This window comes from Oxyura jamaicensis, chromosome 20 (assembly GCF_011077185.1).
Source record: "Oxyura jamaicensis isolate SHBP4307 breed ruddy duck chromosome 20, BPBGC_Ojam_1.0, whole genome shotgun sequence".
NCBI classification, from domain to species: Eukaryota; Metazoa; Chordata; class Aves; order Anseriformes; family Anatidae; genus Oxyura; species Oxyura jamaicensis.
Window position 1 is genome coordinate 15,029,342 of NC_048912.1, and position 16,231 is coordinate 15,045,572.

Consider the following 16,231-nt stretch of genomic DNA (forward strand, 5'->3'; position numbering starts at 1 on the left):
TGTGCCTTCCTCCAGCACCGGTCCCCCCCCCCCGGTCCCCAAGCTGTGACGGCCCCGTGGTGCTGAGCTGTGCCCCGGGCTGGGAGCCCTGCCCCAGCCCCGCTGCGCCCCTGAGGGCCGGGCTGGTGTGGGGTCCCCACGGTGCTGCGGGGTCCCCAAGGTGCAGCGGGGTCCCCATGGTGCTGCAGGATCCCCTAGGTGCAGCAGGGTCCCCAAGGTGCAGCGGGGTCCCCAAGGCGCAGCGGGGTCCCCAAGGTGCAGCGGGGTCCCCAAGGCGCAGCGGGGTCCCCAAGGCGCAGCGGGGTGCGTGGTGCCGCTGGTGCCCCCTTGCTTTTGTTTCCCATTTCTCCGTAGCTCGAAGGCCCCGGATGACTGCGGGCTGGGATGGGCCGGGCTGGGGTCACTGGTGCTAACTGGTGCTAACTGCAAGCCTCGGAAATCCTTTTGGAGGAGGGCACAGAGCATCGCTGGGTCTGGGCAGCGGGCTGGCCCCCCCCGGGACCCGCACTCCTCCTCTCCCACCAGTAACGGGCAAAAAAATCCCCCATCCAGCCGAGCTCCAGGGACAGCCCCTTGTCCAGCCGGGCTCTCAGCGGAGGAGGCTTCTGTTATCCTCAGGGAAGCGCGACGGGAAGATGGGACCCAGGGGGGGGGTTTGGGGTGTGGGGGCAGCCAGGAGCCCCACGGCCCTGGGAGCCATCGAGCGGTGCCGTGCCGGTGCCGGTTCCTGCACCCTCTGCCCGTGCCCCCAGGGTTCGGAGCCACGCAGCCGGGGGTCATCTGCGCCCCCCCCCACCCCGTGTGCTCTTTCCCCGGGGGGGCGCGGGTCGGAGGGACACTTTTCTATGCACTCAAGCCACGGTCCCCTCAGCCCCGGGCTGCTCCCGTGTCGGGGTCAGGGCAGCGGGTGCAGGAGCCGGGGCTGGCTGCGGCACGTGGGGCTGGGCCCCCTCCCCACACACAGCTCCCCCCGCACCGCGCTTGCAGCCCCCATGCCTGGCTTAGCCCCAGGCCGACGGGGGCTGAACAGCCAGCGCCAAGGGGGGGCCAACCCGGCTGGTGGTGGTGATGATGGTGGTGCCAGGCCATCAGCACCCGCTGGCAAGGGAGCGCCGAGGGGGCTCGACCCAGGGCTGAGCTGGGCGCTGCGGGGCAGCTCCGGGGCTGCTCCAGCTCCCCCTGGGGAAGGGGGTCCTGGTCCCGGGGGGGGGCAGCACGGGGCAGGCAGCGGGGCTGCCCCGGGTTCAGGGAATGGGGGGGTGGGGGGACGTGGTTCGGATCGGGGCTGAGCTCTGCTGCTCTCGGCCGGGGCTGTTTTCTCCCCGGAGGGGGCAGCTGGGGGCTGCGTCCCGGCGGGTCTCAGCCACGTCCCCATGGTGCTCGGGACCGGGAGCCCGGCTGTCACGTACTGTAAATACTCCGTGTGCCACCTTCTTCTCTGGGACCCTCGGCGCGGGCAGGGGGTGAGCGGGAGACCGGGGTCTGACCGAGACTTTTTTGTATACCACAAACTTTTTGTATATTTTTAATTTTGCTGCAACATGAGATATTAAATTCATTTCAATAAGCCCTGCCTGCCGGAGCTTGTCCTTGCTGGCACCTCCAGCTCTCCCTGCTCTGCACCGGTGGCTCCAGGTCAGGGCTCTGCAGGGGAGCAGGGCTCTGCGTGGCCGTGCCGGGGTGCTGGGGGGGCTCTGTCTTGGGGTGCTGGGGACATCAGGGACAGGGCCGGATGGCTGCGGAGGTGCCGCCTGTCCAAGGCCCCCGCTGGCACTGCCCTGGCGCAGCGGCCGGCAGGGAAGGGGTGCGCGGGCAGGATGCGGTGTGCCGGGAGGAAACTGCCGGACACGGCCCCGGCCCAGCTCTCCCAGGCTGAATTCCTCCCTGCCGGAGGCCCTGGTCCCCATCCAGCCCCCAGACCCACGGTGGGTCTCGAGCCCCATGGGCAGCTGCAGGGTCGGGGTGCTTCAGGGGCTCCTGCGTGGGCTCCAGCTGGAGCCTTCCCCCGTGGCAGGGCCACTCGCAGGCAGGGCAGCACAGGGGCAGCGAGGGGCAGGGAGCCCCCGAGTGAAGCCACGGGGAGGGGGCTGATGCGGGGCCATGGGAGCCGCGGGGCAGCGAGGGGCAGGGGCTGCTCTGCTGCCTGGTCCCGGGGCACCCCCAGCCCCAGTCCTGGTCCCATCCCAGTCCTAGCCCTGTCCCAGTGCCAGCGCCAGTCCCAGTGCCAGTCTCGTCCCAGTTCCGCCGCAGCCCCAGTCCCAGCCTGAGCCCAGTTCCAGTCCCAGTCCTGTCCCAGTCCCGTCCCAGCCCAGCCCAGCACCCCCCCGGCGGGGCAGGAACTCACATCAGAGCCGTCCTGGTGGAGTTTCCGACACAGGAAAACAACAAAGGCGTTGGACGGGGAGGACGGCGGCAGCGCCATGGACTGCGAGGCCAAGAGGGGGAAGAAGGTGAGCGCGTTTCGGGGGCCGCGGGGCGGGCAGGAGCAGCTCTGCAGCACCCGTGGTGCCTGGGGCGAGGGGTGGGGAGATGGGGGGGGTCCCCACCTGCTGTCCCCTGGGGCTGAGCCCCGAAGTGGCGCAGATCTGGGGGCCCCAATGAGGAGGAGCTGTGCAGTGCCGGGGCTGACCCCCCGCCCCGTGGTGACGTGCCCCCGCACCCCGCTGTCCCCCGCAGGGCTTCGTGTCGCCCATCAAGCGGCTGGTTTTCCCCAAGGCCGCTCGGAAGCCGGCGCTCCGCAGCAGCGTCTACCGGCGGCCGCTGCACTCGGTGCCCCTCTACCCCCCCCGACTACCTGATAGACCCCCAGATCCTGCTGCACGACTACGTGGAGAAGGAGGTGAAGGTAACGGGCTGGGGGTGCCAGGGTCACCAGCGACCCCACCTGCCATGCATTAGGCCACCACCCACAGTGGCCAGCAGGGTCCTGGCCCCCTCCTGTCCTGGACAAACCCCCAAGGAAGGGGGGAGCAGGCTGGGGGTGCGGGCAGGCTCCCCACCACCCCAGCCCAGGGAGGTGCAGGCTGCCCGTGGGGCCGTGGCGGTGGGAGGACGCAGAGCCCCCGCCCCAGTGCCCCCCAGGGCTGGCCTTCCTCCCACAGGGCTCCCCCCTGCCTTCCCCAAAACCCCTTGGGGCTTTGCCCCCCCCAGTTTTTAGGGCACCTGACCTGGGTGACAGCCTCCCTGAACCCCTCCAGCCGGGATGAGGTGCTGCAGCTGCTGGACACCGCCAGGGTAAGAGGGCGCCCGGCACCCCACGGGGACGTCCCCGCGCTGCCCCGCGGTGCCCCCGGTCCCCCCATGACCCGGCACTCGCTCTGCCCCACAGCAGCTGAAGGAGCTGCCCCTGCAGACGACGCCGGAGCAGGACAGCATCCTGAGCCTGTCCGCCCGCTGCCTCCTGCTCACCTGGCGCGACGACGAGGAGCTGATCCTGCGCATCCCCACGCACGAGATCGCCGCAGCCTCCTACCTGCGCGACGACGCCCTGCACCTCCTCATCCTCAAAACGGGTGCGGGCGCCCTGCTGGGGTCCCAGCACGATGCCCTGACCCCGAGCACCCCGTGTGCCCTCCCGGGGCGGCAGCCTTGCTCCCAGCACCGGCTGCCACCATTAAATAATGGTGGTGGGAAAGGATCCTGGAAGTGCCCCCCCCCCCCCCCCGTGATGGGCGCACAGGGGCTCCGGTGCTTTGATCACCAACCCTGTGCTCAGCCACCAGCCACAGCTGTGCCCTAATCCCCCTGCTCCCACCCCACCGCAGCCCCCACCACCCAGCCCCACCGCCCCCAGCTCACTGGGCCTCCCATATCCCCCCGCCACCCCCAGCCCCTCTGCTTCCCACCCGGCTGCGGAGCCAGGGCTGAACTGGGGGCCGGGTGGGCTGGGGATCGCAGCCCCCACCCTGACACCCCGTCCCTCCTCGCTGCCTCCAGGCCTGGGAGTGGACCCGGTCCCTGCCGGCGCACACCCCGAGGCGGCCCCGGTCGGCATGCCGGAGGCAGCCCCCGCCGAGAAGCGTCCGGGGGGGCGCCTGGCCAGAGCCGGGGCGTCTGGGGGGCCCGATGGAGCGGCGGCACACCATCTGCAGCCTGGACTGGCGGGCGGCGCGGGGCGGGCAGGAGGGCCGGCAGGGCGGCAGCCTGGAGCGGCGGCGGGGCGGCAGCTGGGAGCGGCGGCAGCGCGGGCGGCCCTCGGGGAGCTGGGAGCGGCGGCAGCCCTGCGGAGGCAGCTGGGAGCGGCGTCGAGCCGGCACGGCCGGCGGCAGCTGGGAGCGCGGCACCGGCTTCGGCAGCTGGGAGCGGCGGCACGCCGGCAGCAACCCCTTGGACCCCCAGGAGCCCTGCCCCGATGCCTACTCCAACCTCGTCATCCTCGCCGTGCCCAACAGGGTGAGCGGCCCTGGCATGCGCCCACCCCCCTGGCATGCGCCCACCCCCCTGGCATGCGCCCACCCTTCTGGCATGTGCCCACCCCCCCCGGCATGCGCCCACCTTCCCTTCTCCCCCCCTTCCTGCTGCAGGATGCGGCCGAGGAGTCCTGCGCGCTCATCTGCCAGGTCTTCCAGATCATCTACGGGGACCAGAGCATCGAGTGCGTGGACCGCGCCGGGTACCACTACACCTCCACGCCCACGCGGCCCTGGCTCTCCAGCAGGAGTGAGTGGCTGGGGGGGGGGGGGGGTGGGATGCCGCGTGGGACTGCAGGGGGCTGGGGGGCTTGGGCACAGCACGGGGGGGGCCTGCCCTGGCTCTCAGAGCTTGGCTCTCCCTCCCCAGGTGAGAGCTGCCGCACGGACGGGACGTACGGCTACGACGCCGACTTCAGCTCCTTGTGAGTCTGGCCTCCCCCGGGTGCCCCCATGGTGGGTGCCCGTCCCAGCTGCAGACCCCCCAGCCCTGCCCAACGGACCCGCTGACCCCACGCCCCCGCCCTCCCACAGCAATGGCTCCGAGACGTTCGAGGCGTATTACAGCGGGGCCTCCTCGCCCTCCTTCCACCAGTCCCACCACAGCCTGGCCACCGCCTGCAGCGGCAGCGACCAGAGCAGCGCGGGGCTGGAGCAGCTGCAGGACTACATGGTGACGGTGAGGGCGCGGGGGGGGACCCTGCTCCTCTCCGGGTGCCGGGGAGCAGCCGGCCAGGTGCGGGGTGGTGGGGTTGAGGCTGTGCGCTGCCCCCAGCCCCGAGCCGTCCCCGTGTCCCCGCAGCTGCGCAACAAGCTGTCACCCCAGGAGATCCAGCAGTTCGCCGTGATGCTCCGCGAGTACCGGCTGGGCACGCCGGTGCAGGAGTACTGCGCCGACCTCCTGCGCCTCTACGGGGACCGGAGGAAGTTCCTGCTCCTGGGTGAGCGCAGGGGTACCCGCCCCAGCCGCTGGGGTGTCCGAGCAGCCCCAGCAGTGGGTTACTGCCTCACGTTGGCCGTGTCCGTGTGTCCTTTGGGGATGGGGAGCTGGTCCTGGGTGTGCACCAGGGGGTGTTGGGCCCCCGCTGCTTTGCGAATGCCTCTGCCCGGGCTGGCTGGCCCCCCCCCGGGCACGGTCACCCCGAGCCTCACGGCGCCTGTCGCAGGAATGAGGCCCTTCATCCCCGACCAAGACATCGGGTACTTCGAGACCTTCCTGGAGAGCATCGGCATCCGCGAGGGCGGCATCCTCACCGACAGCTTCGGCCGCATCAAGCGCAGCATGAGCAACACGTCGGCCTCGGCCGTGCGGAGCTACGACAGCTGGTCCCTGCGCTCCGAGTCCGAGTCCTTCAACCGCATGATCACGGACATCACCCACGACATCGAGGCGCTGGCGCGGGACGAAGAGGAGGAGGAGGAGGAGGAGGACAATTATCTGTGAGGGGCTGCTGCAACCCGGCGGGCCCCTCGCTGCTCTCCAGCGCGGTGCTGGAGCTCCACGCCTGGATGGGCAGGGTGCCGGCTGCCTGGCGCTGTCCCCACTTTGTCCCCACGGGAGGGGACAAGGCTCTGCACTGCCCTGGCAGCTCTCGGCTGGGCTGGTGGCGAGGCAGGGCAGCCCCCCCACCCCCCAGCAGCGCCCCGTGCTGTCATTTTGGCAGATCGCAATTAAACGCCTGGGCTGGGAGCAGCCGCCGTCCTGATGTCCCGGGGCAGTGCCTCGGGGGCCCCCCCGGCAGGACCGGGATGGGGCAGGGGGGAGCAGGGCGGGCAGGGGCCGTGCTGCCCGCAGAGCTGTCCCCTAACAGCGCTGTCCCCAAATCCTGGACGGCACGGGGGCGACGGGGGCTGCTCGGTGCCACGGGGGTGCCACACGGCCCCTGAGCTGCCGTCGCCCCCAGCCCACTCGGGGGCGCTCGGGGTGACGGAGCCGGGCAGGGGCCGTGGGACGGGCGTCCCGGGGACACCGGGGCCGGGAGAGGAGCGGCACGGCCCGACGGGGGGCACCGGCTGTCCCCGTCCCTGCTCCCCGGGGGCGCAGCGCGGGGGTCCCACTCCGGCCGCCTGCACCCGGGAGGGGAGGGGGCGCTACCGGGAGGGGTGGGGGCGTTACCGGGAGGGGCGGGGCCACACCGGGAGGGGCGGGGCCTAGGCGGGGCGGGGCGCGGAGGGCACCCGAGCTGAGCGCCGCGGCGGCAGCCCCGGCTCCGGGAGCGGGACCGGGAGCGGGACGTGCCCCGGGACGTGGCCCCGGACGGCGGCCGAGGTGAGAGCGGAGCCCCGGGGGGCGGCAGGGCGCACGGAGCTCCCGGTACCGGTACCGGGCTGCCCGGCCGGACGGTCGCTGCCCGGGACAGCCGGTGCTGCCGGGGTCCTGCACCGTGCTGGCACGGGTCTGGCCCCGTCCTGTCCCCGGGTGGTCCGGGGGGGGGGCCTCGGGGGGGGAGGCGATGTCCGGGGAGGTGGGAAGGTGACACCGGGGTGCGGGGAGGGGAGGGTTGGGGTGGTACTGGGGTGCCCCGGGCTCACTCCGTGGAGGTGCCGCCCGATGCGGGGCTCACGGGGGGCTGCAGGGGCCCCGCCGCCCCCGTCCCAGCAGTGAGGACACGGGGCCGCGGGCGGCTGAGCTGCGGTGTGCCCACGCCTTCACACCTCCGCCACTTCCCGTCCTGTCCCCAGCGCTCAGGGACGGCCAGGCCAGCTGCGGGACCCGGGATGTGCCAGGGAGCAGCTCCCAGCGCCGGTGCTCCCCGGTGCCACCGGAGCCTGCGGGAAAGCCCTCGGCACCGGGTCGCTGCGTGTGATGGTGACCTGGGGTGCTGCAGGGCTTGGGGCCGCGGGATGCTCGGCTCCCCAGGGGCCTGGTGCTGTCCTGCTCAGCACTGGGCCCTTGGGCTTTGCTGGGAGCTGGTCCCAATGTCTGAGTCCAGGGTGTCCTCTGGGAGAGGGACGTGCTCCCTGCCCCTGTCGGCTCGGGCTGCTGCTGCCACCCTGACAAGGGGTTTGGCGGAGGCTTTGGCATGCTAGAAAGGATGAGGAGTGACGGTGGCTCGGTTGGGAGGTGACAGCGGTGGTCCCTCGAGGGCTGTGGGACCAAGGCAGTGCTGTGCACATCCCCTGCGATGCAGGGGCCGTTTGCTTCCTCCTTCGCCGTCACTGCCTGCACCCTTCTCCTTTCCCCTGTGCTGAGGTCTCCACCGGACAAAGGGAAGTGTCCTTTCTGGGGGGGGTTTCCCCAGCACTTGCTGCTTCTGGCAGCAGGTTTTCCTGCTGATGTTTCTTTGGGGGGAGCTGGGGAAAGCTGAGCACTTGGCTTCATCCTGGGCTGGTGGCTGCCAAAGGCAGCTTCACCCTGCAGGGCACGTCTGGGGGCCTGTGCCGAGGGGTGCCAGCCCACACCAGCACCCAGGGCTCCTCTTGCCTTCTTCCTGGCCTCCCTGGGCTTCCACCCCATGGGCTCAGTGCCCAGATGGGCTCCCCGGGCCCCTGCTGGCCCTGGCCACCCTTCTGTACCCGTCCCCAGGTCTTGGCAGGGCCCAGCCCACAGCACAGCCATTGTCTTGGATGTGGTCGTGTCCTGGGCTGAACCACTTTCCATTTCCCTTCTTTTAAAGAAAAAAAAGAATAACAGTGCCAAAACCGTGCTGGGCTGGTGAGCTCCGAGCACCTGGAGACACCGGAGCCCCGCTTCCCTGCTGCGGAGCTCAGCCCCGGCACCCTGGGCAGGGAAAGCTTTTTGGGGGAGCAGCGGAGCTGCGTCCTGGCACCCTGCCTGTCCCAAACTCACCTCCTGCTACGGCTTTCCCTACACCACAAGATCCCTTTTCCTTCTCGCCCCTTGACGCCCCTGCCCGTGGCTCCGACCATCCGGGCTGGGTGCTGGTGCTGTGCGTGGTGCTGGGGGAGCGGAGCCCGTCCTGCCCGGGGGAGCGGGGCCGGGGCAGGAGCCGCAGGCGTGGGGCTTTCTGCTCTGTCGCAACGGCTCCACTTCCCCTGCCCCCCTTCACAGGATGGGTTGCGTGAAGTCGAAGGAAGCTGACATCCCAGACAAGGTGATAAAAACGGGTCTCGGCCCCAGCCTGCAGCTGGGCCACTACGTGAAGGACCCCACGGCTGACAACAAGCACGTAAGTGGGAGCCGTCGTGCCCCCGCTGGGAGGGGGGTGCTCAGCCCTGGAGCCACCCATGCGGGCTCTGCCCGTGGCCTCGCTGGAGCTGCGGGAGCGCCGAGCCTGGGGCTGGCCGGGGGCGCTGGGATGGGAGCACAGGGCCTGCCCAGCCCAGGATGGAGCAAGGCACAGGGCGAACCCGGTGGAAATAAAGGGATTATGGAGAAAGAGGGAGAAAAATGAGGGTTTCGGGGAGGGAGGCAGGGAGATGCTGGTGCAGTGGCTGAGATTCCTGTGGTGTACCGGTCTCTGCCACCCGTGACTTCCCTCTGTTTGTTGTCCTGCTTTCCAGCACAATGCCTGCAGCGCTGTGCCCCTGCCGGTGGATGGTGAGTACGCGTGGTCCTGCGGGCACGTGGGGGTCCTCAGCCCAGGATCGAGCCCAGCTGGACCTGGCAGCCTGGGAGCTCCGGGCTCCCTCCGAGCGCAGTGCGGCCGTGGCGCAGGGTGGCAGGGACCTGGTCCCACCGCAGGGACGGGTGCCCAGGACCACCTCTTGCCACAGGCCCGGGGGACAGCGTGGTGCTGGCGCTCTATGACTACGAGGCGATGCACGCTGGGGACCTGAGCTTCAAGAAGGGAGAGCGGCTGAAGGTCCTGGAGGAGTAAGTGTCCCCCGCCGCAGGGTGTCCTGAAGGCTCGTGTGGCCCTGCTTGCTGTTTGTCTGGACTTTGCCCGTTTGCTCTGTGCTGTAGCGTGCCGGTGACCACGCGCCCTGGGTGCCGCTGGCACGAAGGAGCTGGTGGTGCCCAGCACTGACCCGCTGCCGTCTTTATCCTCAGGAAGGGGGAGTGGTGGCAGGCACGGTCGCTGGTGACAGGGCACGAGGGCTTCATCCCCAGCAACTACGTGGCCCGAGCTGACTCGCTGGAGACAGAAGAGTGAGCGTCCCCCCGGGGCCAGCCCCTCCTGTGTGCTCCCCGCGAGCTCCTGCCTTGCCCAGCGTGGCCATCCCCCCTCCTGCCCCGTGTCCCCCCTGTGGCAGGGGCTGACGCCCCCCAGCCCACACGGCCTTGGCTTTCTGGTCCCTGACGGAGGTTGCTGCGTGCTCTGTTCCTGCCGCAGGTGGTTTTTTAAGGGCATCAGCAGGAAGGATGCGGAGCGGCTGCTGCTTGGCCCTGGGAACATGATCGGATCCTTCATGATACGGGACAGCGAGACCACCAAAGGTACCGAGGGACCCCACAGGGTGAGGGAGAGCTCCCCTCATGCAGATCTGCCTGGGTGAGGGGCTCCGGACCCTCCAGGGAGCTCTGCTTTCCTGCTGGGCAGGAGCTGGGATCCGCTCCCTCTGCCAGCACCCCTACGAGAGCCGCAGCACTGCTGTGTGCCTGAGCCCTGCAGGGTCCAGGGATGCCCGGTCCCTCCGAGGCTGCCTTTGGTGTTTGGGGCTCATCTGGCCTTGTTCTGGGGCTGAGGGGGTGATGGTGGCAAGCAGGGGACAGTGCTGAGCTGGTGGCTCGGCCGGGTGCTGCTGGGACCCGCATGTGTGTCCGGGAGCCGGGGGGGCACTGCCCCATGCTGCAGCTCGCCCTTCCCCGAGCAGGCTGCTACTCCTTGTCGGTGCGGGACGGGGACGGCCTGCAGGGAGGCAGCGTGAAGCATTACAAGATCCGGACGCTGGATAGCGGCGGCTTCTACATCTCCCCACGCAGCAGCTTCGACACGCTGCAGGAGCTGGTCGAGCACTACAAGGGTGAGCCCCGGGGCATCGCTCCAGCATGGTCCTGCCCGGCACCGCCGCTCGTGGTACCCAGCAGCGGGTGGTGGTGCCCTGAATGCCTGCAGTGCCCAGGGCTGCCCGTCCCCAGGCCGGTGCCCTGGCAGTGCCACGTCCCTGTTGCGGTGCTGGTGTCTGACACTGGGTCGTGTCCTGCACCCACGGGGGCTGTGGCGGGCTCTGCGCTTCGTAGCACGAAGCCCGGCTGATGGCACTGGGCGCTCCCCGGCAGGGCAAAGCGACGGGCTGTGCCAGAAGCTCACCTACCCCTGCTGCATGCCCAAACCCCAGAAGCCCTGGGAGAAAGACGCGTGGGAAATCCCTCGGGAGTCTCTGCAGCTGGAGAGGAAGCTGGGAGCCGGGCAGTTCGGAGAAGTGTGGATGGGTGAGAGCGGGGGGAGGCGGCTGGGAGGAGGAGGAAGGTGATGGTGAAGGAGGAAGGGCGAGGGGTGGGAGAGGAGGTGGAGGGGTGGCAGGGGGTGGGGGGGTGCCCCGCGAGCAGACAGTGAGGAAGCAACTGGAGGGAGGAGAGAGGGGCACTGGGAAGTAGTGGTGGCCCTGTCCTTCCCGCAGGGACAGCCAGGGACTGCGCGTGGTCTCCAGCCGTCACGCAGCAGCTCTGCCTGCGGGAGTGGGGGTTTGGCTGCAAAGCCCGGTGCTCCCAGCGTGGGGTGCCTGGGGAGGGCTGGGCACCCTGGGGAACGGCCTGCGTCCCCCCCCCCCCCAGCTACCTACAACAAGCACACCAAGGTGGCGGTGAAGACCATGAAGCCCGGCAGCATGTCCGTGAGCGCCTTCCTGGAGGAGGCCAACCTCATGAAGACCCTGCAGCACGACAAGCTGGTGAAGCTGCACGCCGTCGTGACCAAGGAGGAGCCCATCTACATCATCACCGAGTTCATGGAGAAAGGTGCCACCCGCGTCCCTGCGGTGCAGGACCGGCTCCCCCCATCCCCGGGGAAGACGTGGGCTCTGGGGGGATGTGGGGACGGCCCTGGGAGAGGAGGGATGGGGACAGATGGAGGAGGATGGGACCTGTGCTGCCTGCGGGTGGGTTTGGGAGCCGGTGAGCCCCAGAGGGTCCTGGAGCAGCGTCACGGCCCTGGCTGAGCTGAGCCCAGCACCCTGCCTGCCCGCAGGGAGCTTGCTGGATTTCCTGAAGAGCGAGGAGGGGAACAAGCAGCCGCTGCCGAAGCTGATCGACTTCTCTGCCCAGGTGAGGAGGGGACAGACCTTTCTTGGCTCCCTGCTCCAGCTCCCGGGACATGGGGCCGGCTGCTGGCACCCTGGGGCTTGCAAAGCTGAGCTCGACCCCCTCCGATCCCCCTGAGAGCTCATCTCCAGGCGTTTGGGAGGCAGCCTGAGAGCAGCCTGTCCACAGCTCGGGCAGGTAGGGCCTGCAGAGCCCCCCGGGGACAGGCTCATGGGCTGGGAAATTTGGGGAAGGGGCTGGTGAGGGTCACGGTGCCATGCGAGGCAGCCCGCTGCGTGCTCCTAGCGTGGGAGCAGGTGTGCAGGAAAGGAGAAGTGGTTGCTTCCTCCCCATTAACCCGGTAGCTGCAGCCAGCACCGGGCTGTGCCCAGCACCCCAAAGCAGCACAGACCCTGTCAGGAGCCAGGAAGGAACCTCTGTTGGGGCCGAGGGTCTCTGCCCTGCAGGTCACAGCCCTGGGGGCCCGCGGCACAGTTCTGCATTTTGGAAGCCACGGGGTGAGGGGCCGGAGCTGGTTCTCACCTGCTCACGTTTGCCCGGTCCTGTCTCCAGGACACCCCAGGTCTGGCTGGCATGGCCCCCCCCTGGGGAGCAGCAGCATCGGAGCTACAGATCTATGTCCATCGCTGCTGATGTGACAGTCACCTGAAAACAGTGCTCGGTGTGATACAGCCCAGGGGACAGCCTTCACGAGAGCACTGCAAGGAACATACCGTGCCATTTCCCCCCACGGCAGTGCCTATGGGAGCTTTATGGCAGTGACTGCACTTAAAATCATCTTCCAGCCACGGGCTGGAGGAAGGCACGTGGAGAGGAAGGGGTACTCAGTGAAAGCAGTGTCGGGGTTATTTTCAGGAGCTGCCTTTGGGTACAGCTGAGTGTGCTCTTACACATACAGCTTTACGTGTGCAATCATTTGTGCAACCACTGCTTTGTCGCCGCTGCTTCTGCAGCACTTGCAGCCGGCGGCCACAGCCAGCGACCACTGAGCTGAGCCTGGTGCCTCGGTGAAATAATTCATGGAGGAACCTGAGCAACAGCAGGGCCCAGGCGCAGGAGGTTTAGGGCAGGTCTCTGGCTCCTCGAGCTGGCTGTGGCCGCGCCGAGCAGCGAGGCAGGCGTGCAGCCATCTGCTCCCGGCAGGCTGTCCCCCTGTCCCCTCCAGACCTCGTGCCGCAGCTGCAGCACCGGGGCAGAGCCCGCAGTGCCTGCACAAGGGCAGCAGCCAGTGAGCCCGGGCTGGGGCTGAGTCACTGCAAGCAAAACCGCCCGTGGCCCTGGAAATGATCCTTCCGCCCTTGCGGTGCTGCTTTACTTCTGTATTTTGTGGGTCTCTGCACCTTGCCCCGGTCCAGCCTTGTGGGTGCAACGGCAGGGCTGACTTCGTGGGCTGCTCTCGAGGCCCTCAGGCACCTCCCTGTCCTCGCCCAGGGACCATCATGGGTTTTCTCTGTCCACCCCAGAGAAGCTCTGTACTGCTGACAGACTCTGACTGCAGCAGGTAAAGTCCCTTTGGTGTCCCCTCAGCAGCGCGTGGCTTGCCCAGCTGTTACACCTCGACCCGTGGACATCCACAGACACTCGCTCACGAGCACGTCAGCTCCTCGGACACCAGCTCTCGCTGCTTTTTTCACGTGTGGCCTTTGTGCTGGCCTGGCCACCCAAACCCCTCATTTCTTTCACAAGGGGCTCCCTGTGCTGGGAGTGGTTCCCATGCAGCAGTCCATCACAGCCACGGCTCAGCCGCCTTTGGCCCTGCTTCTCTTGTACTCGCCAGAAGCAATTCAGCTCTTTTCCATTCCTAGCACAGCCGCTTTTAGGGTTTTTGTGTTATTTCAGACAGCCCCCTTGCCTTTTTCTGCTTTTTGCAGATTGCAGAAGGGATGGCTTTTATTGAGAAGAGGAACTACATCCACAGAGACCTGAGGGCTGCCAATATTCTAGTGTCAGCAATACTGGTGTGCAAGATCGCAGACTTCGGCCTGGCCAGGATCATTGAAGACAACGAGTACACGGCCCGGGAAGGTAGGAGAGCTGCTGTGGGAGCCTGGCCGCTTTCTGAGATGGTGAAGGGTTGTGGGATTCCCTTAAAGCCACTTAAAACGTGCAGCTTTGGCAGCAAGGGCCCAGGGAGGGACACACTGCGTAAATGGACAGATGAGTGGAAGCTCATTTGCATTGCTTCACACCTTCCTGTTTGCTTCTTGTTCCCCATATTTCACTACGAGTTTCTCAGCATTTGGGTTATAGCTCATGCTTCTCATTGGATCTCTTTGTCCAGGTGCCAAGTTTCCCATTAAATGGACTGCACCAGAAGCCATCAATTACGGATCTTTCACTATAAAATCAGATGTCTGGTCCTTTGGGATCCTCCTGACCGAAATCATTACCTACGGGCGCATCCCATACCCAGGTACGGAGCTGAAATGCCTCCTCATGCTTCCAAAAGATGTGCTCCGTGTTCTGGGTCCCGTCTATGGGATCTGCTTCTCCGTGAAGTTAGGTCACTGAAAACAGGGGCAATAGCAGGAAATTTGAATCTCACGCTGGGAGCAGAGCTGGAAGATCCCTGGACAGCACACGGATTTGTGTGCACACCACTAACCCATGCTCTTCTGCTGCCTGCAGATTAAGCGTGTTTGGAAGTAGCACAGGAGTTCAGGGCTGATAGCTGGGCCAGATGTTTTAGGGAAGGCTCAAACGATCTGCAAATCGTCATCATTAGGAGCCACCCTGTACTGTATACTAATTGTTTCTCTGGTGCCCTTTTTCAATGGAAAAGGGTTCTGCACAAGGACGTTGCCACAAGTGGTCCGTGAAGGCTGCGGGGTGGCTTGAAGGGCTGTGAGGGAAGGACCAGCTCTGCCATCGGCACTAGCTTATTTTTATCGGTGACACTGGAAGGAATGGCTCATTAAAGACTCAGCAGATGGAGAAATGCCGCCTTTATTTTGGGGGAAATTTATACAAAACAATTAACAATTCCCATCTGATCTGCTCAAACGGGGTACAAAGCCGCATGCACCAGCCCAGTCGTTCGCATGTTTCCCTGAACAGTAGGAGCTCCCCTTCCCCTGCTCCTCCAGCCTGTCCCTTTTCTCCCTAGTGACAGTGTCCAAACTGTTGGGTTATATTTCTTCGTTGCCTTTTCAAGAAATCAGTGACCAGCTGTGAAACATTCACCCGTTCTGCTCCGTTCCTCCAGGGATGTCGAGCGTGGAGGTGATCCGGGCCCTGGAGCGCGGCTACCGCATGCCCCGCACGGAGAACTGCCCCGAGGAGCTGTACGACATTATGCTGAGGTGCTGGAAGACCAGACCAGAGGATCGCCCCACCTTCGAGTACACGCAGAGTATTTTGGAGGATTTCTTCACTGCGACAGAGGGCCAGTATCAGCAGCAGCCATAACGCAGAAAGTTTGGTGGACACGGCGGACAGCCCCGCACTGTGCGCGCCGTGTTAGCAGCAGCGAGCACATGCACCCTGCTCTCCCCTGTCCCGCTCTCGATCTGTGCACACCTTCCTCGTCTGCTGGCCTGGCCCAGAAACCAAAGACTTCCTGAGGAGGCTTGGTTAGGAGCAAGGGCATGATGAAGCAGTGCTCCGGCCACCCCTGGGGCTGCCAGAGCGGGGATAAGCGAGGCAGGGCTGCGCCTTGTGCCTTCCGCACGTGGCAGTCTGCGGGGCAGCAGCACCCCGGGCCGTGCCTGCTGGTGGGTGTCCAGCTGCCATGGGAGCACCACGCGAACAGGGCTGGGGCCACGGCTGCTTCGGCTACGGGGGAAAAAAGAAATAGTTGTTTTTTTTTTTTGAGCCGTCTGAGATCTTATCGTGCCGCTTTGCAGAAGTAGGGGCTTGTGCTGCACGGTGCTTGCTGAAAAGCCGTTCTGCCCTGGGCGCGCTGTGCAGTGCCCACTGGCCGCTCGCGCCCGCGCGCTGGTGAAACCCCAATGGCACTGCGTGGCGGCACCTCAGCTCGTCTCTGCCTCAGGGGCCTCGGTTTGAAGCGTTACTGAAACGAGTCTCTCCCAAAGCCCTCCTGGATCTGTGGTTTTTGTTTGTTTGTTTTTACTTTTTTTTTTTTTTTTTGTGGTACTTTTTTTTTGTGGCACTTCATCTGTTGAGTGCAAGTTTTGGTGAGCCCGCTTCAGCACGGAGGGCAGCATATATGCAGTGTATGGCTATGCAATTACCGAGTTTTTTAGCGATGGGACAGGTCTACCCCCCCCCCCGATCTGCCCCCGTGCGACCTCGAGCCCTTGCTGGAGCCTGGCCCCTGCTTCAGCTGCAGCCCCTGCAGCGCTCCCGGGGCTGCTCCCCTCCGCTCCAACGCCTCTGCTTCGCCCACGGATGTCATTTACCTCGTTCCCTCTGATCTGCATTACCAGCAACGAGCCACGCGCTCCTTCCCCGCTCATTTTATGGCTCTGATCATTTTTAGTATTTAATGGCAGGGTGTTTAGGGAAGAGGAATAGAGGAAGTAAGGTTTTTAGGGGGTGTTCTTTACTTCTTCCACCAACGACCTTCCACGACTGATTATTTTTTCCTCGTATACAGACAAATACCGTTTTTGGATGCTTTTATTATCAGCTTTCAGAAGCTTTTTTTTTTTACAGTCAATAAACTATTTAAACAGCCCCAGCGTTGCAGCACCCCCCGGGGCGACCCGGTGGCAGCGGGCCCAGAGCTCGCCAAACGCTCCCGAGGCGCCTCCTC

At 66.2% G+C, this 16,231-nt stretch overlaps 2 protein-coding genes across 3 annotated transcripts; both read left to right on the forward strand.

Annotated features, from left to right (window-relative positions):
• Nucleotides 1–2,405: 2,405 nt before the first annotated feature.
• Nucleotides 2,406–5,985, forward strand: CCM2L (CCM2 like scaffold protein). The gene is given in 13 exon segments (XM_035343750.1): nucleotides 2,406–2,450; nucleotides 2,677–2,781; nucleotides 2,783–2,845; nucleotides 3,151–3,234; nucleotides 3,329–3,512; nucleotides 3,937–3,992; nucleotides 3,994–4,392; nucleotides 4,524–4,659; nucleotides 4,780–4,834; nucleotides 4,944–5,088; nucleotides 5,212–5,350; nucleotides 5,576–5,872; nucleotides 5,937–5,985. Coding segments are annotated over 12 exon segments (1,674 nt in total). The 5' UTR covers nucleotides 2,406–2,420; the 3' UTR covers nucleotides 5,854–5,872; nucleotides 5,937–5,985.
• Nucleotides 5,986–6,574: 589 nt separating this feature from the next.
• On the forward strand, nucleotides 6,575–14,940 carry HCK (HCK proto-oncogene, Src family tyrosine kinase). Of its 2 annotated transcripts, none has more exons than XM_035343753.1 (13): nucleotides 6,575–6,678; nucleotides 8,422–8,539; nucleotides 8,874–8,910; nucleotides 9,087–9,186; nucleotides 9,364–9,462; nucleotides 9,647–9,750; nucleotides 10,128–10,277; nucleotides 10,534–10,686; nucleotides 11,029–11,211; nucleotides 11,441–11,517; nucleotides 13,386–13,539; nucleotides 13,796–13,927; nucleotides 14,720–14,940. In XM_035343753.1, the coding sequence occupies exons 2-13, from the start codon at nucleotides 8,423–8,425 to the stop codon at nucleotides 14,920–14,922; spliced, it is 1,509 nt and encodes a 502-aa protein (XP_035199644.1). In that variant the 5' UTR covers nucleotides 6,575–6,678; nucleotide 8,422; the 3' UTR covers nucleotides 14,923–14,940. The 2 variants fall into 2 exon arrangements, with proteins under 2 accessions (XP_035199644.1, XP_035199645.1); XM_035343754.1 differs by having other exon boundaries at nucleotides 8,422–8,534; nucleotides 8,872–8,910.
• Nucleotides 14,941–16,231: the final 1,291 nt, after the last annotated feature.